Source organism: Phallusia mammillata, chromosome 8 (genome assembly GCF_965637545.1).
Source record: "Phallusia mammillata chromosome 8, kaPhaMamm4.hap1.1, whole genome shotgun sequence".
In the NCBI taxonomy this organism is placed as follows: domain Eukaryota; kingdom Metazoa; phylum Chordata; class Ascidiacea; order Phlebobranchia; family Ascidiidae; genus Phallusia; species Phallusia mammillata.
In genome coordinates this window covers 16,592,744-16,611,162 of record NC_137259.1, presented here as the reverse complement: position 1 = coordinate 16,611,162, position 18,419 = coordinate 16,592,744, and the positions used below count along the sequence as shown (strand labels likewise).

General features: G+C 38.0%; 1 protein-coding gene across 1 annotated transcript in view; it reads right to left on the bottom strand.

Annotated features, from left to right (window-relative positions):
• Positions 1–17,149, bottom strand: part of LOC145204886 (uncharacterized) — a 28,185-nt gene extending 11,036 nt beyond the window's left edge. The window contains exons 1-21 of the mRNA XM_080077496.1: positions 17,008–17,149; positions 16,477–16,713; positions 15,697–15,823; positions 13,345–13,463; positions 13,149–13,250; positions 12,390–12,652; positions 11,119–11,303; positions 10,077–10,275; positions 9,629–9,740; positions 9,176–9,448; positions 7,704–7,881; positions 6,997–7,098; positions 6,278–6,446; positions 5,471–5,679; positions 4,419–4,630; positions 3,748–3,948; positions 3,560–3,687; positions 3,090–3,224; positions 1,537–2,739; positions 1,025–1,182; positions 533–717 (exon numbers count right to left, since the gene is read on the bottom strand). Of these exons, the coding sequence (XP_079933622.1) occupies positions 533–717; positions 1,025–1,182; positions 1,537–2,739; positions 3,090–3,224; positions 3,560–3,687; positions 3,748–3,948; positions 4,419–4,630; positions 5,471–5,679; positions 6,278–6,446; positions 6,997–7,098; positions 7,704–7,881; positions 9,176–9,448; positions 9,629–9,740; positions 10,077–10,275; positions 11,119–11,303; positions 12,390–12,652; positions 13,149–13,250; positions 13,345–13,463; positions 15,697–15,823; positions 16,477–16,713; positions 17,008–17,082 (4,572 nt within the window). The 5' untranslated portion in view covers positions 17,083–17,149. The remainder of the gene's footprint in view (positions 1–532; positions 718–1,024; positions 1,183–1,536; positions 2,740–3,089; positions 3,225–3,559; positions 3,688–3,747; positions 3,949–4,418; positions 4,631–5,470; positions 5,680–6,277; positions 6,447–6,996; positions 7,099–7,703; positions 7,882–9,175; positions 9,449–9,628; positions 9,741–10,076; positions 10,276–11,118; positions 11,304–12,389; positions 12,653–13,148; positions 13,251–13,344; positions 13,464–15,696; positions 15,824–16,476; positions 16,714–17,007) is intronic.
• Positions 17,150–18,419: the final 1,270 nt, after the last annotated feature.

Sequence of the window (18,419 nt, the reverse complement as noted above, 5' to 3'; positions counted from 1 at the left end):
TGGGTAATAGTGAATTGTGCCAGGTGACCCTAACAGTAAGCAGAAAGCAAAGAGTGTTTTGTGCATGTACGCGGGATTTTAAGACAATGTGATGATAAAAAAAACAGGCAATGTACCAGATAAAATTAGTACTTTAATATAACACGCAAATCGGTGGCGTGCCAAGAAAAAGCACTTCGCGTGCCAACCTTGGCAAGCGTATCAGGGGTATTGACCCCTGGTCCAGAAGGTGACAAGAGATTGGCCGTATGAGCTAATGTAGCTACCTTAGCCCACACTCCAGTTTGTTGGGAGTAACACGTTGAAAAGCCACCACACTTAACACACCACTTTAATGCCACAACTGGACATAAACCAAAAAAACTGGTCAAGCAACTACTTGGGAACCAAAGCAATGGCTTTTGTATATGTTTTTCGTTTTCGCAAATTCTGTACTGTTTTCTTTCTGTTGGGTTAATTAAATGAAGTTCACTGGGTTTCAATAAAAGCTGTGTAAAGAAACCATTTTGTACTTGCTGTCACGCCCACCTACCTCAAACGACACGCCCCTTATTTTAGCCAACAGCCATTCGTAGTTGCACAAAAGATCATCTTTTACAGAACCAAGTGGGCGACACTTTAAATAATGATGAAAGGATTCATTCAGTCTTCTTAGGTTGTAGATTAAACTACTCGAAGCAGAGCCTGTACCAGTTCGGTCTTCGCTTTCCGTTTTGTCTGTAATACACCAGCACCAAAAGGCAAATATGTTCAAGATATCTTACGGGTAATACAGTGTAATCCATCTAAAGAGTCTAATGCGGCAAATATACATATAATAAGTTTAGAATCATTTGGACAAAACTGGTACATATGCAAAACATCCCAAATTGGCTTTCAAGAAATATTTATAGGTAATGAAAAAATAGTAGGTAATGTTTGAAAACGATCTACTATAATTGCAATAAGTTTTATGACCTAATACGTTTTTGCCAGCGCGTAACATTAATTTTTTTTATCAATTTTAATTTACCAATATACGTACTTGTGACGGCGATGGCATCAATATGTTTCGCATGCCAGTATAAAGGTTGGCAGGTGTCAGGCGGTTTATCGGCAGTGACATTTGTTGCCACACTGTCAGCGAAGTAGCTGGCCATCAGTTTGTGGTAGTAGGTTTTGTTTTCAGGTTGTGGCATATACCTGAACGTAGACCAAGCTTATATTTTTTGCCTAGTCATTTTAAGACCTTTAAAAAATGACCCCTTAGTTACTGAACAGGTTATTAGCCACATTAAAAGTGTACACAATATTTTTTGAACTTATTATAACAGTTTCAATAGTGAATTAATTAATTAGTGTATCGTTAAAAAATCAGTTTTAGGAATCTGGCTTGAAGATATAAGACCGAATTTTAAATGATGTTCGGTTTAGGGTCTATTTTGTGGGGAGAAATGAAACCGTTTCAAACTGTTAAGTAAAAAAGTAACAGAAAGGTTAAGAACAACTGCTCTAACGCTTACAACTTTACATGGTAATAAAACAAACAATACCAACCTTAAAGCACAAACGCGTGCATAAATCCTATGCCTCCACTTTAGTGTTGTCACGTGATCAGATGAGGTCTCGACGAGGCAGAATCTAATGTCGGCCAACAGACCCTCCCACAAAATAGAAGGTATTCTTCTGACAGCCACAGTTTCAAATGCAGAAGCTAATTTCTTCTTCGTATGCTTTGAACCCTTGTCACTGACTAAAGACTTTTTCTGGGTCAAACCTTTGACAACATTTACTTTCATCTGCATTCGTCTTTTAATCACATCCAAGGGTTTGCTTCGCTCTAAAAGATCACCAATCCACTTTCCAACGTTGCGGTCGATTGACAACAGGTAGAGCATGTCTGATGACGTCAGACCGTGCAACGATGACGTCAGAAAGCACGCGCAGGCCGCCACTAGGGGACGCCCGTGCAGATCTTCGTAGTTTCGAAATAGGCAGTGGACAAACTCCTCAATACAGATACCTTTGTGTGGTAGCTGTGATTCGCATACTTCCTTGCGCTCATTGGATGTCCACTTGCTACCGATTGATGCGCAAATTGCGACAGCTAGCGGACGGGTACACTCCTGACATTTTTCAATTATTATAGTTTGTTGCTGGTTGGTCAGGGTACGGTTATATTTTTTCATAGAAATTTGAAGCAGTTTTTCAACATCGGTTAGAACGTCGCACGCCGGTTTAGCTTCTAAAATTTGTTGAGGCTGCTTTTTGGCCGCCAGAGGGGGCACAAGAACAAAATTTACAAGCACTTCTTTGTCGTCACTGTCAATAGTGTTGTGCGCACACATAGCCTCGAAGCAGTCGTTGTTGGTACTCTTTTCGTTTGTGTTTAAAGTTAGGTTACCATTCATGGACACAATCAGCTTAACAAACTTCGGCAGCCGATCTGGGAGCCATTTTAACTTTTTTGCGTCATGTTGGTTTGAAATTGCGTCCAAATTATCCAAAAACACAAACAATGGCCGCGACTTCGTTCCGCATTTCTTTAACAAATTGGCAAACTTAACCGACAAAGACCGAAAATCTATGTCCGTGGACTTTTTGGATTTGTGTTTCTGAGTGCTTTGGTGGGGAAGCTCTTTGTCGCTGCTTTGTGGATTTAATTCAAATTGAATTGTGTCCACTATGTGTCGCAACTGAGTACAAATGCCGGACAGAAGGGTTCTCGGCTGGGCTGAATCACCAGTTACGCCAATACTCCTAAACAAATACCAAAAAATTCGTAATTTACCGGTTAAGCTTGTGCGGCCCGCGGGGACTTTTAGATTTTAGGTACAGTGTCGTCCGCTAAGCTATTATAATGCAGTGCAAGCAATAGAGTACAACTCTTTTTTTGTTGTTTTTGAGCAGATCAATGCATCCAGTTCTATTTTTCTGCGACCTAATCACTACAGAACAGTTCGAATCGCTAGCGAAACTTTGGTACGCAACAAATGAAAGCCAACTTATGCTGTATAAAGTTTTCCAATTTTGTCAATTACATTTTGCCCTAAAGTGAAAGAAATTGCACATCCTTGACTTAGTAAAAAAAACTGTTTTTGCATAATCACCTAAAAAGCACTCTGCAAGACAGGTGACCGTCAGTGTGGCTTGGCAAGGTCATCCAGGAATTTGCAAGTATCATAGCACGCGCTAAGATAGAGGATTTGCCCACTCCACATTCGCCATAGACAACAAGAGGCTTTCTACATATGCGTAAACACATCAAATAAAAACACATCAAGTTTTGGAACAGATAAAAAGTACATATAAAGCTTTCAATTAAGTTGTTTTTTAGTTAGTCCAGGTTTCCTATTCAGCAAAGTATCAAGAATCTCAATTTTGCTGAATTTAAATGCATGATAAGTTCTTATTCAAATAGAAAATAACGATTAACATATGCAGCCCTGTATGTTTCTAATAGGCAAAGTATTAGACACAGGCACCTCGCAGCAATATAGGGCAACACCAATACTAACCCAAGTAAACAATGACTGTCACATAAAAATTTTGATGTCAAATCTATACAGTACAACAATACCTGTTCTTCGAAGAACGAAGATATGAGCGCATAACCTTAATGACGTCATCTCTGCCATAGAAATCAGCAGCAAGGTCGGTGGCAAACTTCGTATGGTCGGCAGCTTCCTCCAATGCAAAATCCCTATCCTACAACCACGGTAAAGTCAACATAAGAAAAACAACCTAATCACAGTCACATCATCCAACCTTTACAGTCATTCGTCGTTGCTCCAATGCATTGCTGATCTGCATTGTACAAACGTTATAGAAGTCTAAGCGCAGGCGATCGAGGTATGACGACCAGGCACGTGCGTCACTGTTTCTGACGTCATTGGAATTGCGTGACGTGTACGCTAGTTTCACTTGTTTCCATGTAAGGGGGTAGTCCCGGTTATTGGTGTAACCGACCTAAAAAATTTTTTTCATTTTTTTACTGTTGTTTATTTTATACAGTAAACCTCGGTTAAACCGGATTCGGTTAATCCAGATCTTCGCCCACTTTGGCAAAACTCACGATACAAATGATTAGGCTTCAAATAATCGACATCAGTTAATCCGAATCTGCGCCTAATCCGAGATTTTTTTGAGTCCAAACGGGTCCGAATTAACCGAAGTTTATTTTTATTTTTTACGGGTCACGAAAAAGTTGTGATTTTTACTTAAATACAAATAAAATAACGAACCAATTCATGATAAGTTACCCATTCGTTTGTTATTCTTATTATAATATGTTTTATATTTTAAGGCCGTTTCATATTATAATCAAAGACTTTTTTAACAATACAATAATAAGTTGTAGTATGTCTTTAATTTTTATATGTTATTCATTAAAACCTTGTAATTTCAATCACTGTAAAAATCAGCTTTACAATTCTAACCTGTTCAACAAGATCGTTTTTGAAGTCGCTGATTGTGTTCAGGTGCAATTGGTCGATTGAGTTGTTGGTTGGATTAATTGGAAGAAAGTTTCTTGAATTTTCGTCGGCATGCAGTTCGCTGAGGTCTGCAATATGACGTCGAAACCAAAAACAAGATTCGCTGGCGTGTATGTTTGCTCGGGAGAGAATTAAACGCGACTCTTCAACCACCGCTGCAAAAATAAGATTTTAATGTAAAATGATCAGTTTATTCCATTTTTTGTGTGTTTCGCCGCCCTTTTCGCTTTATAATAAGTTGTGTTTGCAGTTTATGTCATTACCCTGATGAAGGTGTCTCGTATGAGACATCGAAACGTTGGCATACTTTAATAAAGACTGCGGGAAGAGCTCAAATTTTGTTGATCAGTTTATTATTTGCTCAAAGAACAATTATTCTTTCCATGATTAAACAAAACATATCTTTAATAATGAGGTAAGGTTAGTTAACTTTATCGTAGATGAGCCAAATACAATTGACATGATTTGGCCGTGGGCCACACCATCATATAACACAAGTTGTCCAAGGTCACACCATCATATAACACACTTACTTTTTGGCTTGTCAAAAACATTATATTGCTAAGATGAACATACATACATAACTTGGATCAGCCCTGAAGCGTCCTTGCAGTACAGTGATCATGGCACACTCAAATATGAATCATAGTACGCCAGGCATATTGCAGGCGTTATACCGAATCAACCGGTCACCAAGCAGTTGCGGCCGGTCACCAAACAGTATAGCAGGCCACAACCTAATTAAATGGGCTGCATTTGGCGCGCCGGTCCAAACCCCCTTGGCTGTAGTATCAGGTTATCCGTTATCTAAGTGTATGCATCAAAAATTAAGTTGCGATTACCCGCCTTGCGATTAAGTGGAACCGTTTAAACAAGGATTAAATGATAACGCCACACAATTTTCCAAATACAAGCAAAAAAATGTATCGCTGATGGTAAACGCAACGAACCCAAAACTTTTAACCATTTTTTTCATATTACAATGCTCTAATTACTTGGAAGAAAAAACGTGTTTCTCCATTTAACAATGCTGTCGTGTTGTTCAGGTTGCTGATCTCCGATTAGATCCGCGTTAGAATAATAATCCAGAATATTGAGAATCCTTTTCTTGACTTGCATCCATAACTGCTGCTCTCTTCTTATCTTTTCCTGTTCTGTCCTCTGATTGGTTGATATAACGGAAGCGTAGGTTTTGTATTGTGATCTGATTGGTTGCAAAATTGGTTTGGTTACTTAGTTGACAAATAGGATTAAAACTACCTGGAAATATGGATAATAAACATACTACATTTTGTGTTTTGGAAATTAGTATTTCTAAATTTCGTGTTTAAAATCGGTTTTAAAATCTAAGAAAAACTGCCCAAAGTTTGGATTAGACTGCTCTATTTAACGATGTATCAAAGACCCCCAAACAAAAAGTATGTTTTTTGACAACACCGCCAATATGGCTGAGTGGTAAGCGCAACCGCGTTGTGTTTACAAGCCCTTTCTCGGTCGCTCGTATTTTCCTGAGCAAGAGACTTAAGAGCCATTCCTCCAACCTAGTGGCCCCCAAATGTTGAACTAAATTGAAGACCCCAACTACCTGAGTCGGAAAAAAACAAAAATTAAATGATTTAACAGACTTGCAATAAAACAGGCAGCAGATTCATTGTGAGCGCGTTTAAGCGTTGCCCGCCGAGAAAAAAAATGAAACAAACCCTAAATTACGCAAATTGGTTCTTCCATACAGTCTAAATCCAAAATTGCTTTTAAAAGATATATTTATAAAATGACACAACATTATATCATAAAATACCAACCTAATGGATTTGAGACTGTACACAGGCGGTTTAGCATTTTCATCTAAGTGATACCAACAAAGAAGCAGGTTTTTCTTTTCCTGGACACGACGTAACTTTTCACGTAGCGCAGTCATTTGACCTTCTAGATTGGCGGAAGTTTCAACAGTCCCGTCCGAACGACTTTGATCTAAATTGACATCCAAGTTTTAAAGATTGGAACACACATACAGTGTACATTTTTAGTTTATCTAAGCAGTACACCAATGTAACGGTCATTTCTTTAACCGTCCTTTGTCACGACGCCTTCAACCATGGGTTGTTAAACACTGTTCGTGTTATGAGCCGGTATGGGCATTCATCAACCTACGGACCCCTACGACTCCGACCCTGAATTTTACTCTAAATTTGACATTGACTTGAACTCTGATTTTGACTCTGACTCTGACTCTGACTCCAATCGAGTTTACTCACTCACTTTCTTGTGATTCGCTGTCACATAACGCTTTATAACACGTTGTAGCTGCAGCGCGTTCCATTATCCACTCATTGCGCCCGCTATTATTTTGCGCTCCATAACGTTTCCACCTTGAGCAGCCATTTTCATATTGGTGATTGTTTTAGTGCAATTGTGTCGCTATGTTTTCTTTCACCAAGCGAAATAAACTCAACTCATCTGTTTTTGGAAACTGTGCGTAGTACACACATTGCAACTAGAACTGATAAGATTAAACACTTACTGGATGGTGAAGACGGTGTCCTTGTATCTGAGTTTGGTTTCGATTCAGAAGCATTGCTTGATGTTACAAGCTGTTCATTTACTTGGCTTGACACGGTGGAACCTGACAAAACAACGTTTGGTATAATATTAAGTTTTGTTTGTTTTTTGTTTGATATAAAAATAATCTTTTCTTCTGTTTCAGTAAAAATCTTTTTCTTCTGTCACAAGTTCGGGAAATGTTTATTTCCAGACTGAAATCAGTGTTGACAGTGTTGTAAAAACAAATTAATTTCGCTAAAAAGCACCTTCAGTGTCTAGAGAGCAATTTTCTTCTGTTTGTTGGTTAGCAAATTTGAACAGAGGCTGCAGTTTTAACGTTTTGTATCATCTTTTTACAGAACTTTAATTAGTGAAATTTTTAATTATTTGCCAATATTATACCAAAGGATTGTGCTTTTAAGACAGGACAAATGTTTTAATAAACCATATAAAAGACGCTACATTTTGTAAACATTTTTTCATAGTAGTCAGCAGGTTATAAAATGTACAGTAGCTTAGCCAGAAAAAAAGTTTTGTATCAAGTGGCCAAGTTTTGTATCAAGTGGTTATATGGGACTAAATACGTTGGTTTAACACTTTGATACATCCCCACTCTCGTCTACAGCAAATTCTGAGTGTTGAAATCTAGGTATTCAACGAGCGAGAATTATTATTTCTGATTTTTACTTGTTTGGTCGTCGGAATTCTCTTGAACAGCTGCGGCACAACTTCTTCTGATCTGAAGTATCTGCAATTCCAGCTCGTTAGTCTCATCGTCAATAGCTCCAGTGACGATGTCGTAAATTTGGGATTCAATTGTTGCGGGTATTTGGGGTTGCTGGACTTTTCCATCAGTCAAAAAGCACTAAATGGGTAAAAAAATGCAGCATGCAGGTTTTTGGTGTACGTTAAGTGGGATAAATTTGAGTTTAGAAATATTGTTTGTAACTTACAGTGTTTTACGTCAGGCCTGGCCTTTTCCGGCCACAGACTCAGTATCATTTGGGCCGTGTTTTAACAACTTTCGGGCCTAATTCGAGCTTTATTTCGAAAACGGTTTCAGATCTGGTTTAGGCCTCAATTTACACGTAGCAGTCAAAATTACTTGAGTATTTCTCGAAATTGACTTAGAAGCACTACAAAAGGGCCTATTCAGCAATTTGATAATATATATGCTGGACTAACAGAACTAAAAGCGTGTTTTTGTTTTATATTACGTTATACCAGTGGTTCCCAACCGGGGAGGAATTCCTCCATAGGGAGGAATTTTATGAGTTCAGGGGAGGAATTTCATAAAAACAGTAAAAAACATTTTTTATGTTGGAAATGTTTCAGAATATTTTTGCATATACATTAGGGATGTCCAGGGTTTTTTTTAAGGTTTGGTTTGGGTGACCGCTAAGTAGTTTTAAGAGACCGCAAGTGTTTCATTTAAATACCAAAAAATAGCCATATTTGCTTAAACGGATTATTTATTAGGCTACTGGCAAATTTTGTGAAACCGCTAGAGAAATTTGAAAACACCTTAAAAAAACACTGGGGATGTCCATCATAATTTGTATGTAGTTCACATTTGGAACCGGTTGTAAAGGATTCTAAAATAGACGTCCCTAATTATAAGGTCTGCTTGTACATACGGGCGCATGCTAAGTTTCAGACGCTTAAATTAATCGATTGTTGTCGTAACAAAGTCCATTCTTTTAACATTTTTTGTTTTTTTACAATCTAGCTGTTGCTTAGTTTCTTAAAAACTGAACAGTTTACAGTTAATAACCAGTATGTGTAATGAAACTAGATTCTTGGCTACATATCATTGTCTTGTGTAGAACTCAGCTGTAGCATAAGTGCGCCACGTTACTCTGTCACGAACTGCGCCACGTATACAACTACTTTCAGAGCGCAAACAAGAGCAAATTTCGCATTCAGTTCTTATGGGGAGAAATGAATAGTTCGAAAATGGGCGCAGGGAGGAATGTAACAAAAAAGGTTGGGAACCACTGCGTTATACGGTACCTAACTTATTACATCATTATTACGTTTAAGCAGTAAGCTACTTGTGCTTTATGAGTATGAAAATCATTCGAGAAAAAAGCATTGAACTTATATACTATGAGTTACTGTAAAAAATGGCGGCTTTGGGCCGAATTTTACCAACTTACCATAAATTTTGTTCCTATACCCTGCGTTTCAGCTTTTCTGATCAACGACTTTCTAAGATTTGCAAGTGTATGACTGGAATCCACAAAAAATCGACTTGTTTCCGCAGCTAGAGGAGAATCACACAGCTCAGTGGGAAAGTTGTTTACGTCAATTATCTCCAACGTCAGACTCCGCTCACGACAGAAGTGACGTAATCGTGACGTCAGAGTGTCGTGAATGGCGTTGCGTTCGACGATCGAGTCCAGACACGCCGAGCTAAGGTAGATGATAACCTTCGAAGAGTAGTGAAATTTAATTGGAGAAAATGTTAAAGGAAAATTGAAACATAGGTACACAATTCATGGTTTTAAAAATTCTAACCATAAACAAACAAGTTGCTGCCGAAACGTCATGTTTTATACAAATGCACTGGCTTGTTGGTTTCTTGTAGAATGGAAACAACTTTATTTTACCTTTCGCTGTAGCGAGGGAACATGTCCAGTTACGTCACCATTGTATACAGCCACTAACAACGCGTGTAGCTCTTCAGGAGAAATGTTGGCGTTTGTTGGTTGGACATTAGACCTGTTAGAATACATTATGTGTACCCTTAAAGTTGCTAATCCTTTAGTTGTATGCATTAGTGATTTTATTTTATGCCTATTTATGCTTGATTGATTTTGCCATGTGGCAGTTTGCCAAGATGTTTCAGATTAGTCAGTGTTCATTGTGGTTGACTTGGTTCTTTATTCGAAATGTGTTTATATGTCTACTGATATGTGTGTGTTCCACAATTATGTTTATTAATGATCTGTTTATGTTTCTATTTGAATAAGCAATAAAATAAGTTTGCAAGACCTAATTTGTTTAATAGTTCCGTTAATTTTGTCCGAATAAAGAGCTTTGTGACGTTACACTTACGCGTCAGTTTCCCCAGCAACGGGGCTTGGAGTGGGAATGGTCGAGGCGTCAGTGATGTAAGCAGTGTTCTGACGTGACAATGACGGGTTTGTGACGTCATCTGGAAGAGTTGTGACGTCAGACATGAAGCTCTCGCGGCGCGATTGCGTAGCTGAGATGGACTCGGGTGACAACCAATCAGAAAATAGAGTAACCTCGCCTACAAACATATAAAGCAGTGATTTTCAAGCTGAATGACGAGAAATTTTTAATTGTGCTGCGAAATGTAAGCTATTTTAAAAGTGCATTTCTAGTGTTTCAGGACTTGATAATGAAATGCCAGCGTGCATGACAGCGTTTGAAAGCTATTTTTTTATATTTTGTAACAAAAAATTAGTCTTACCGTCCACAATAAAGTTGCAAATTAACTTTCTTTTGCTAACTTCTGTGTGGTTGACCTGCACAGTGTGCCATGGAAAAACTTTGTTTATGCGTCGCACAGAGTGGTAAACGGGAAACGGGCCTGAAACTGGAGCCCGAACACGACCCGAACCCGAATCGTTTTTGGAAAGCCCGTATAGGCCCGAAAGTGTGATTGGCAGGCGTATGCATTAAAGCCTCAGAAAAACCAAGACAACCAGCACATTAGACAATTGGTTTTAAACAAGGCGTTTTTGACATTAGTTCAGGACCAGCAACTAGCTACTTAGCTCGCTAAATTTATTTAAAAAAATTTAAGGTACAAAGTGTAAATTCAGGCCCGAATCGAGCCCGTTTTTTTACGAAACCAAAGCCCGAACCTGGCCCGACTTACAACTCTAGCGTCGCATGCTTGGAAAGACCAAGCAAAAATGTTGTACCACTTGTAACGTACTAGACTGCCTATTTTTCCTTCAGACACCGCTGTAGCCTTGATGTGGCCAACAGGGCAAAGATTATTCATTTCCTACTTTAATGGCTTTTGGCCACCTTTAACGTGCAGAGTCACTAACATAACTTGAGCTCTTGGACTTAACGCAAGGCCCTTGAAAACGGCGCCATGCCTTCACATTGATTTAAGTACCTATCGGTAAGTCAGGATCTGGTTTTGATGTTTTCTGTGGTTCAAAAACCTTTTTGTCAGAAGCGTCTGAATCTTGATAAGCCGGAGATAAGGAACGTCTGCCATCGGCTGAGAGAGCTGCCATCGATTGTTGTCTAACAATACTTGTTTGTGACTTTATTTCGGGTATCTCTGTCAACTGAGATCTGTTAAATATACAATCGGACCGTAAATGTACAAATCTCTTTGGGGCTGTACATGACTGCAAAATATACTTAACCAGTCAGACATGTATAAGACTGGACCTTAAGAAATATATGGCTCTTCCAGTAGATTTTATTACAACAAGCCGACGTTTCGACGTCCCATAAATTGCTGGAAGAGCTGCATATTTTTTAATATATTATGTTATGCCTGGCAGCATCAGCTGGACCTTGTTTCAGAAATGAAAACAAACTGTACCATATTTTGTATCTCTAACTGTAGCACATTATTTATATATAGGATGTATAGGATGTATTTAAATGTGTTAAGACTGGAATGAGTAACAGCAGTGGTTCCCCAGCTTTTAAAGATTTTTATGTTGGTTTCTTCGCACTATTTTCTACGATATTTTTTTGTCCAATGTTGAAGCTAAACCAGCATACTTTAGCATATTTCGCAGAATTACGATAGGCTTTGGGAAGGACTGTTTATGGCTTCATTGGCAAGATTAAAAAACTACACATATGTTCAGTGTTTTTTTAAGGTGTTTTGGGGGACCGAAACGGTCCCCCAAATTTCTCCAGCGGTTTCCCAAAATTTGCCAGTAGCCTAATAAATAATTCGTTTAAGCAAATATGGCTATTTTTTGGTATTTAAATGAAACACTTGCGGTCTCTTAAAACTACTTAGCGGTCTCCCAAACCAAACCTTAAAAAAAAAACCTGCATATGTTCGAACAATCGTATTTTGTAAAGAAGCATCGCTCAGCAATATAAATCCGTGTCCACATTATAATACAGACGAATTTGTATTCTTCTCCACATTATACAGACAATCACATACCCAATTTGCCAAGCTTCGTTATGCAACTAACCGAATTGTGCGATTAACCAGACATTAACAAATTCGGTTGTGACCCCTATCCATGCAAATGTAATATGCAATTAACCGGATTCGTCTGTATTATATATTTACATTCATTCAGTCACATCTGACATCAAATAAAATAACAGATGCCTGTAGGTTACTTCCAGAAACGCTGAGTCATATGGCCATAATGACACAATGACGTGAAATTGTGACGTCACCTGCGTCTTGCTTGTTGCATCAGCATTTGTACACTGCGTTCAGATTCGCTCCAGCTTTGCTGAAACACCGAACCCGCGGTGGAATCAGCTAAGCACGGGCTTTTTGCCTTCCGGTCATCCGACACTTCGACATCGATCCAATCAGTGAAGCCTGTATCGCTGCTGATGCAGATCGAAGGGCGTGAAGTCAGAGGGGGTTTCCCGAATACTTTAGCGGGCGGAGAAGTTGGGGGAGGAGGTTTTGGTTCTTCGGGTTTTTCTTCCTAAAAAAAGTTGAAAAAAGTTGTTTTTAACAGTCGTGCGAGTTTGAACTGTTTATTACATTTATGACTCGGCGTTCTAAAGTTACAATAAATGTTACAAGTAAGCGAAATAACACAGTCAACGATTTTACAACAGCACAAAATAATAAAAGTTAGTTCAACAAAGACAAACAAGTTTCATTTAAAAGATAATTGAAGGTAATAAAACACAAAAACAAACTGTAAAAACTTAGGTACACACATACTTAATTGCATAAAAGTTACATACATAATGTATTCATTTTATTACTTTGGCGACGATGCATTATTTTTTTGATGATCACAAACAGTTTTCGAAATGTCTGAATAATAAAATTAATACGTTTTATGCAACTAACGTGCAATTTTGTTCCTACTTCAGTCTTCAACCATAAAAAAGCTAAGTGCATAAAATACAATGTATTCGTTGCTACGCCTTTTAGGTGACATAAAAAGATAGAACTACAAGACAACCTACCTGCACGACAGATACATTACTCAGTTGACGCGAGATTGAGACGAACGATTCTGCGTTGTCTTGATACGCCCCAACACGAGAGGTCGCCGTTGAGCTAAAACTCTGCAACGAAATGTTTATGTTGTTTTCCAAAGGGATGACACAACACAGATTTCGCTTAAAAAATCAGCAATAACATAATTTGTTTGTGACTTACGAAAGTACATTGGGAAAGTCCTCTGGATCTGTTAGACCTCAAACTTCGAATTGCTTCTTCGTCATAACTCTCTCGACTGTCAATGCTTCTCTCTTCCTCCTCTATCGCTTTGGATTGTTCTGTGGATGAGATGTAAAGGTGATCAAAATAACGACTATAATCCTAAAGCTTAAACAAAAGTTCTTGGATGGCGGTTTAGGGCAATTGTTTGTTTAAATCATTGGTTCTTAACCTGGGTTCGATCGTTTGGCAACGCTACATCAGGGGTTGGACGAAGGTATTTTGAAGTACAGAGACGCAAATGTTTTGATTAAACTATAGAGTTATGTCGCTAAAAAGAGCAATTTTTATTTGCAAGATGGCAAAACATTGGAAGGTTGTAACTAGGTTATATTTAAAGCAACAAAGAACACTGCGCACATTGTTCATAAGAATTATAGAATTATATTTATTCACAGCAGAGAAATGTGACAATTTGCAGCGTCAAAACATTTGTTGGCCGACAACACATGTAAATTACTACAATTCGGTTACCTTTATCGATACACCAGTAGGGATACAAAAAAGTTGTGCGACAACTCAAGGGGGTAGGAGTACCAAAAAAGTAAAGAACCATAGCACTACGTCCAAGGCTAAGATTTTGCCGAAATCAGTATTTACTTCATCCAGCCCAGTTTTTCATTTAAAATGATATTCGATCTGGTCTATTCGGTTATGGGGAGAAATGGAAATCCCAGCGGTACAATATCATTTTCCGGCTCCTGTTTAAAGAGCAACCGCAATATCCTCGCCTCTGGAATTCGATGGGACCAAGTCAACATATTGTAAGTGAAATCAAACACAAGTTCAACGACTATTGACTGTTCCAGTGATGATATATCGTTTCGTTTTCAGTGGTTGGTATTTGGTTTGATTTTATGTGCGCGTTTCGTTTTGGTAGACATAGGCTATTTTCGGAACGAAATATACAAATAAGCCAGTATGCTTTATCTAGTCACATTGTAGTGGTTCTTGTTTTTCTGGGGATTTACAGAATTATCAAATTTATTTTGCAACCAAAAATTTTATTTTTCATGACCAAACATGTGTAATGGGTCAACGCGTATCAAAAAAGGAGTGGTGCGCAATAAATAACTTAATAACCTATAGTTATTGATAAGAAACAGATTTCGGAAAAACATAATTATCCAAATGTTCCACTTGTAAGATTGCAAAAACATTAAACAGTAAAAAGTAATAATTTGTACGTTGTTGTTGTTTAGATGATTTGATACCATATCGGTTACCCTTATTCAACATGACCGATACAAATGTATTTGACGTATGCCATAAATACCACTTCACCTACGGGCCACACGAGTCGTTATAAGCTTATTGAGATAAATCGATTTTCTAATGTTGATGCATTCCCTGCTGGCCAGAATATATGTAAACGGGGCAATCGTTACAGGCACTTGAGTGGTATTGTAGAGCTCTTGGTTGTCTAAAAGCTAATGAAAGAGCTGGTGGCCCGCGAACAGTTATTATCCGTGTAATTCAATGTTTTTCTGCACTGTGCTAGTTTCAAGTAGCGTTCAGAGGTTTGACATTTGAACTTTAAAGGGGGGTGCGTTCTACCGCAAAATATATTAACTTGCAACTATATTTAGTTTTTAGCGTGTTGGCTCTCCTGCTTAACTATTTTTCGTGGGTAACAAATGTTTTTTTACACTGGCAAATAGCACTACACTAATTTAGCCGCACTTAAAATGATAGAACCGTAATATTACCATGTCGGATATTCCATAATAAACATTAAAGCAAGTACAGTACGGCACAAACCAAAGAGAGTTCAAACGGTATGTACAAACTTGTAATAATAGCCTACTTGGGCAAGCCTAATATACAACTAGAGATGTTAATTAACTGGCTGGATTAGTTATCCACCTTATTACACTTGAGAATGGCATTTTGGTAAATGCAGTCTATGTGCTATGTAAAATGCAGTTTTCCCATTTTGTACCAACAGGTCTCATTAGGAAAACCTATTTGGCTGGCATAAATTAACGTTTGCATATTACATAGCACATTTATAACATGACTTTTATCCGCCTTGAAGATGCAAACAGTCAAATGTCAGCTACAAAACTTATTCAGAAGGCTAGACTTTATCCAATTCCTGTTACAAGCGTTCAAAGTTATAAAGGCCAGAAGCCTATAATAGGCTAGCAATCGGTAACTAGCCATATAAACAGCTACCAAATGTAGCTTCATATATTGTCTCATCTTCTACACAATATTTCAAATAAAGTTACACGGAAAACACTGACAGAAACAAGTCCAAAGTGGAACAAAAAAACAACAAGAAATTACCTTCAAACGCCAAACTAACTCTTCTTTCATGTTGTCGCAAGAGCCTCCTTCGCAGGTGTTCCACAATAATCTTGTCGTTGTGTCGACTAACACGCCTTGCAGGAAGATTCCAATGCCCTTCCTCGTTCTGCAAAGCGCAACTTGCCTTTAGCAATGCAATAAAACGTTGCCAGAACTGTTTGGCTGTTTACGCTGCAAAATACTACAGTGCTTTCGCTGTTGTTTTCTCCAGTTCAGCCTGTATTCGATATTCAGTCGTCTGATAAACGGTCATTATGATGTAACAATGCAGTAAACAAATTTATGTTTAAATATTGCCAACGGGCATTTTTAGTCAAAAGAAACTGTTCAAACACTCCGTACAATTTAAGTGTACCTGCTTATAAAAATTTGTTTCTGTTAATTGTATTTGCGTAAATAGAAGAACTTAATTATCCGTACTTTAGGCGTGATCGTTGACTTCGCTTAACAGTGTAAAAATTTATTCACAGCCAACTGCAAGAAGTCTGTTTTGTTTAAAAAGTTTGATCGAAATGGTCAACATGTGGCTTAAAATTACAGTTCCTCTGATGGAATTGAAAGCACTTCACACAAAAACAATATAAAGACAGTAAATATCGCTGCCATTAAATCCGAAATAGGGGCAGCATATTTTGAGTTAGTTAACTATCATGTACTATGTTATGTTTACCAGCGCTACATCAAATTTCAGGACATTACAAACCACAAGCACAGCAATTTCATATGTCATGTACATATCATACTAAGATAAGGACTAACCGCAACAGAAGTACGCCGACCGTTGAGCTTGGGAAGCTTTAATGGCAACTTATCTTCATTTTCTGTACTATTCCTTTTAGTTTGTGAGCCATTCATAAACACAGCTATGCTTTTAGCCCTTGCACGGGTGCTGATTGTTGGTCGTCGCTCCGTGTTGTAAGAAGCGTTGATTGGGGGCAAAATTATCGCCTTGCGGGCATTTGGGTGCACAGAATGCCGCCGACTGGCCTCTAGAACCTGGGGTTGAATACATGTACAGTACATACAATAAGGAAAAGTTTGTGAAACAAACCTTCACACTTCAAAATCACAAACTTAAGCTACAGCGGCAAAATTCAAATTCAATTAATTCGTATCACCGATGTGTTTGTCCCAAAACAGATATTTTTCTCAAATTCGTTGAATGTTTTTCAGCGTTTTCGGGAAAAGTAGCTCGAAATTGAATAGAATTTTACATCGCAAGATGATTAAAATATAAGTAATGCTGAAAGATTCAAATGAAATAGCCTAAATTAAACTCAAATAGCTTACCCCGATTCGAAGTGCTTCTTCCAACGCCATTTGTCTACTCTGTCGTCGCTGCATGGTCTGTATAGCGTGCTCCATGCTTTTAAGTTATCAGTTTTATCAACAACATATATATTGCTGAGAGTTTATGATGACCAAACATCATCGTGACTGAAATTTGGCCGTTAAAAGTTTAACATATAGCTTCGCATATTGTTATGTTTTGAGAGGCCTATAAACCCAAACCGTCGATACATCGACTGAGCCACCAAGCGGCTCTTAGCATATTTAAGCGATATTTTATTTGGATTTATTGTTCTTGTCCAGCTAAAAATGATGCCAAATGGTTTTGCCGGGTATGGAAGGCAGTTATTGTTTTATTAGAGCAAATCAATAAAGTATGTAGTGTAGGATACATAGTCAATTCAATATCAAACTTCTGGTGGGTATTTATGGCCACAGAGTCTTGTGTTTATTTCATATAATGAAAAATGCTTACACTAAAAATCGCCAAAAATATCAAATCAGTTATATTCTGTACTTCAACACTCACATAGAACATTAAACAACATTTATATTAACTAGAGTTGGCTATACAAAAAAACCATAAACAATTTATGTAAAGCACTTATAGCAATATACTATATAGCAAACTGTACTGTGCTGCATTATATTCCACTAGCATTTCTCGCTGAACAACCATAATACAGTTTTACACTTCCAGTTTAGACAAACAGCAGCTTGGCGTGCCGAAAAATCAGAAAAACGATTCCAGATTTACGGGAAGTTTGCCTATATTTCATTTCGCAACATGCCCGGGCAAACCGCAAACTATGAGCAGCAAAACAAACATCAACTTTCTCCGACATGAAAAATTCATGGCTGTCTATCTCTATAAACCGAGATATGTTACGTTGGAGCCCGAACAATAGATGTTTCCCTTTATCTGACGCGCGGCCGATAAGAATGGCAATACGTGATCTCTAACACTTGGAAATCGTGTCTTGGGCATGTTTTTACAGAGTTAGCTTCTGTTATTGTGCTGTCAGGCAAAAACCACTGGCCTGTGCTTCATCACAAAGCAAGGTGTTAAAGAGTTAACAGCCGCGATCGCCTGTATAAATATCCTGCTTTTCTGTACTCGTTTTGTTCCGCAGGCAAAACACAGCTCCTTTCCAGCCATTTGATTAATTCGACATCTGAGTTTGGCCAATGGGTTAGCATTGGTGCCAATAACTGACCAGTATCTCAAACCATATTTAAGTAAATTGTTATACCTTATGATAACAAGTAAGGAGTGTTTGATAAACAATTAGGCAAACGAATTGAAGTGTACACATTTGGGCTACTGGAACGATTGCTTACATTGATTTCATTCAATAACATATTTTTATTGTGCTGAATCAAAAACAACAAAGGCCCCATGAAATGCAAAT